The 4,670-nt window shown below is 43.3% G+C and overlaps 1 protein-coding gene across 1 annotated transcript; it reads left to right on the top strand.

Moving 5' to 3' along the window:
• Positions 1–3,222: 3,222 nt before the first annotated feature.
• LOC103948739 lies at positions 3,223–3,762 on the top strand. Its single transcript, XM_009359798.2, has one exon. It carries the CDS (start codon positions 3,223–3,225, stop codon positions 3,760–3,762), a length of 540 nt encoding a protein of 179 aa, XP_009358073.2.
• The last annotated feature ends 908 nt before the right edge of the window (positions 3,763–4,670 follow it).

Below are 4,670 nucleotides of genomic sequence, written 5' to 3'. Positions count from 1 at the left end.
AAAAATCCGATGAACATCATTGAATTTTCGAAGGATTCTTCGAATCCATATGGTTTCTCAAACCCCTTGACGTCAAAACTTAGTTTTCCGTCCAAAATTAGGGTTCCAATTGATCCCTCGTGCATTGTCTTGTTGTGACCAACTGAGGGAAGTCGCTCGAAGTGGCGTTGGAGAATTTTCCAGTTCGAATCCCACACCTAGCATTGCTGGGGTGTCATAGGTTTCTTGACCTAAGCCCTAGTGGGCCTCGAACCCTGTGGCCTGCATCACACATCACCTTTTTAGGCTTGTTGGTTACCTTTGCAACCCCAGCCTAATTCAGCAACTTATTGGGCTGAACTGAACTCTCAGCCTACTAACGACACCAGCCCGTGAAGTTATGGTGTCTCTGCACTTGTGACACATTGGATCCCAACTTTAGCAAGTGCATCTATGTTCTCGCCCGCATATAATCCCAGCCTACTGTTAAAGTATCGGTGTACCACATTGCGTAACATCAGATCAGAGCCCATATAGGCCTCTGCCTTTATCTCTGCTTCTGCAGCCTATCCTCTGTACCTAGGTCTGTAGCCTCATGCTTGTTACCCGAGCCTATCCCAACCTATTTTTGGGCCTGGGCCTCACGGCCTCAAAATACTTAGCCCATCTGTGGGCTTTGGTCCATATTTTGGGCCCCAAGTTTATTTGTCAATATTTTTTAAACCATTTGTGTGACAACCCGTCCCGAATTATTTGTACAGTAGGTGTGAAATGATGATTTTGCCTTTGGTGATTATTTGTCATTTTTGGGTGATTGTTTTGTGATTTTGTTGGTTGCATCTGGACCACACACACACACCCACATCCACATCATATTCTCCCGTGTCTCTCTCTGTCTCGAACTCCTTCTTTTTCTCTCTTTTTCTTTTCTTCTCACTTGTACGGACGGGGTTCAAAACCCTTGCAAATGTTGCAGATCGAAGTGGAAAATGGTACCTTTGTGTTAGTGAGGATCATACGAGTTCAACCATACCAATTTCAGGTAAAGAATCCTTCGATTTCATGTTGAACCAAGAATCGCTGATTTGGTCACTGTTCATGCACACGTGAATTATTGACTTTCAGGGAATTTGAAGCTTTTAGGAAGCTTAGCGAGGTCCTTAGGTAGCTTGGGGTGGTTCGTTAGGTGGAATTGGATGTTGAGATCGTGAGTTGCAAGTTTGGCCGATTTTTCTTGAATTTCTCTGACGACATCTCGTGATCTTTGGGACTTTAAAGAGGTAAGGAAATGTTCTACAAGTTAAGAGCTTCAATTTGGTACTGGTTTCATGAAATTTGGTGAAGAAACGAGTGAGATATTAAGATTTGAAAAATTTCCAGTTTTTCAGCGATGGCAACGGTATCGGAGGAATGCCGAAGAAGACAAGGGAATATTCCGTTAAGTTAACGGAATATTCTTAACGGCGTTAGGTTAGTTTTAACGGAATCTGTTAGTTTTCACGAAATATTCCTTAACGGCGATTAGGAAATCCGTCAGTTTTGGCTCCGCGTGGGATTTCTAGGGCCATGCCTTCACCGGCGCATAGAGCCTCGAAAAATTATTTTAAAAATATGGGCTTGTTCGTGAGGTTGCGTGGATCACGTTGATGTATTCACCCACCCCATTTGAGCATTGTATAAGAAGTTATTACCTAGTTTTGGTTATGTTCTTTAAATTGACGATTTTATAGTTGTTTCGCATATAGGTGAGACCCATCCTGAGGACAAGCGCAATCACTCGAGGCAAGAGGGTTACGACCCTTCCACATACCAGTGAGTGGGCTTTTGGTTTTCCGTATATACCTATATACTTATGGTTTTTCCTAGAAAATGATATGGAATGTTTATATGTTTTAAATGCCATGCATAGCGTTTGCCTATTTATTTATGCATTAGTAGTTGCATATATGTATGTTTGGTGCTGCGGATGCACAAGTAAGTTTATGGTTTATAATTGTGAATTAGTGGTTATGTGAGATGCATAAAGAGCTCATAACCTGCACCCCTGGTGTTAGTGCTCCCCCCCCAGAGTAGGGCACGGTCCTTCACGTGATGTTCACCTCCCTCACCACACGCTCATCTTGGATCCAAGTTAGGTGCACAATCCTATTGTACAAACCACTTTAGGTGGTTCTGACTCGTAGGTGACCCGCAATTATTCGCCCAGCATTCACGTGATCATAGCACTTGAGCGTATTTATTTACACCCAGTCCTGTTGTACAGACCACTTTAGGTGGTTCCGACTCGTGTGCAGGTATAGTTAGTGAGTTGGGGATGTGAGCTCTAGATTCAGCTGTACAGGTCATGTTAGGTGACTCCGGCTGACATGTTACTTGCATTGATTGACATTACCTGGGTTACTTACATTTTATGTGGAGGCATTCGACATGGCATATTTCTGAATATGGTTTCGATATTTGTGTATATTCTATTTTCTAGGAAACTATACAGGTTTTACGGCGAGGGGTTAGAACTTTTGATAATGAAATGATTTTGAAAAGCTTTGTTTTTGCCCACTCACACTTTCTGTTTTGTGCCCCTCCAGGTTGTAGTTAGAAGCAACTTTGGTGGTTCATAAGGACTTGTCGGTGGTTCTAACAGAACATCACCAATGTAGGATCACCTTTGGGTGTTGTGTAATTAGTATTCGTTCTTCTGGATTGCACTTAGGCTTTCTATGCTCTGATTATGTTTATCCCACTTAGTCTTACACTAGTGTGTTACTTTAATTAGTTTATTTAGTAGCTTGGTTTTTATTTATTCATACTTTTATTATTATCTTTTGCTTCCGCACTGTGCACATGGCTTCGCCACCCTCGCGTGACGGCCAACACACCTTAATTTCGGTTGGGATGTGTCAGTTTGGTATCAGAGCATAGGTTTGGTTGTCCTGCATATTTTATGAGTGCCCTAATTATTTTGGTGTCTTCTGTCAGAACTATGCGGCCTCGTAGGGAACCACGTCACTTTGCTAAGCCTAGTTTCCCCTATGTAGCTCAGTTGGTGGAAGCTATTGCTACTGCTATTCAGTCAGCGCTCCACCCTCCCCAGAGGACTCCTCTGGAGACCATGTATAATTTAAAGCTGGATAAGTTTGAGGGCCACGAGGGTTTTGAGGGTGTTGAGCGGTGGCTTGAGCATATTGCAAAACTTTTCGAGTGTTGCATAATCAGGGTAATCTTCATGTTGAAAGGTGGGTAGAGATGACTTCATGGTTCTTGGGTAAGGAATCGTCATCCTGGTGGGGACAGGAGGTTCGTTGTTTGACCCTAGAGGAAAGGGCTGATTGGGAAGTGTTTAAGCAGTTGTTTAGGAAAATGTTTGGGCCCCCTGAGTACATTAATCGTAAGAAGCAAGAATTTACTGAATTGAGGCAAGGGAAGTTAACGGCGAATGAATATTATGGGAGGTTCATTGATTTATCTCATTATTATCTGGAGGTTGCTGCTAATCCGATAGAGATGCTTCGTCGTTTTCGATTGGGTACTAAGAAGAAGTGGTGTTCTATGACGACCACTACTTCTTGTGACTCTTATCAGGAGTTCTATGAGATTCTGTTAAGGATTGAGGATTCTGAGAATATGCCTAGCGAGAGTGAGGAAGAAGAAAAAGATGGCAATAAAAGGAAAGACGATAAAGACAAAGGTCAAGCATCTCAAGGACTTCGCAAGACCCAGAGTTTTAAGCGGAGTGGAGCCAGTTCCAGTTCTTCCAACGGATGTTTTAGTGCCACTGGTCAATGAAGAAGTGGTAGATTTTCTAGGGGTCTTAGAGGCTAGAGACAGGGCAATACTGGTAGAGGAAGGGCTCCGTTTTGCCATAGGTGTAACAATCGGCATTTTGGAGAATGCAGGAGAGGCAGCGGTGGATGTTTTACTTGTGGGCAAATGGGACATAGAGCTGCAAATTGTCCTCAAAATCAGCGGAGGCCCCAGCAGTCTTTCTTACCACAACTTGCGCCAATCCAGCAGGTTCTAAGGCCTGGTAGTTATGGTCAGATAGGTCGTGGTGGTGCCTACTATTACCAGGGTGATGTCGTTCCTTTTGCTCCAGGGCAGTATCCGTATCCCCATGATCCTTATTCTCACAGTGGGTATCCTCAGTACTGCGGAAGTTATATGCCGTATCCTTCCATTCCAATGGGTGGATCTCAGTGGTACCAGGGAGGACAGCCTCAGCAGAGAGAGATTGCTACTAGTAGTGCGAGATCTTCAAGGCAGTCTGGTCAGCCTAGTCAGGGCGTAATGTGCAGGGTCGAGGTAGTCAGACTAGTAGAGGTCGTGGTGAACGACAATAGACCTAGGGCGCATCCACAATATTTCTCTGCAAAATGCTCAGAATAATCCAGACTTAATCATGGGTATGTTAAATATCCTTAGTTATTTTGCTAGAGTATTGATTGATTGTGGTGCGACACATTCTGTTATTTCTCATACATTTGCTCAAGTGACGTAACCTCACCCTAAACCTCTAGGGTATGATTTAGAGTTTGCTATGCCTAGAGGGGAGAGATGTTATGTTGATTGTGTGTATCCAGGATGTCCAGTGATGGTGGAGGATGTAGTTATGCCAACTAACCTTATCCTGTTAGATATTGTTGATTTTGATGTGATTTTGGGCATAAATTGGTTGCATTTTAATCGTGCCAATA

Source organism: the organism of the source record quoted next, unplaced genomic scaffold, assembly GCF_019419815.1.
Source record: "Pyrus x bretschneideri cultivar Hongxiangsu unplaced genomic scaffold, Pyrus_bretschneideri_v1 Contig35, whole genome shotgun sequence".
Lineage (NCBI taxonomy): Eukaryota > Viridiplantae > Streptophyta > Magnoliopsida > Rosales > Rosaceae > Pyrus > Pyrus x bretschneideri.
The sequence above is the reverse complement of the archived record's forward strand: the minus strand, read 5'-3'. Positions and strand labels throughout refer to the sequence as shown.

What these genes read in the sequence shown, in the direction of transcription:
- LOC103948739 (XM_009359798.2), top strand. Translation starts at nt 3,223, where the DNA reads ATGACTTCATGGTTCTTGGGTAAGGAATCGTCATCCTGGTGGGGACAG.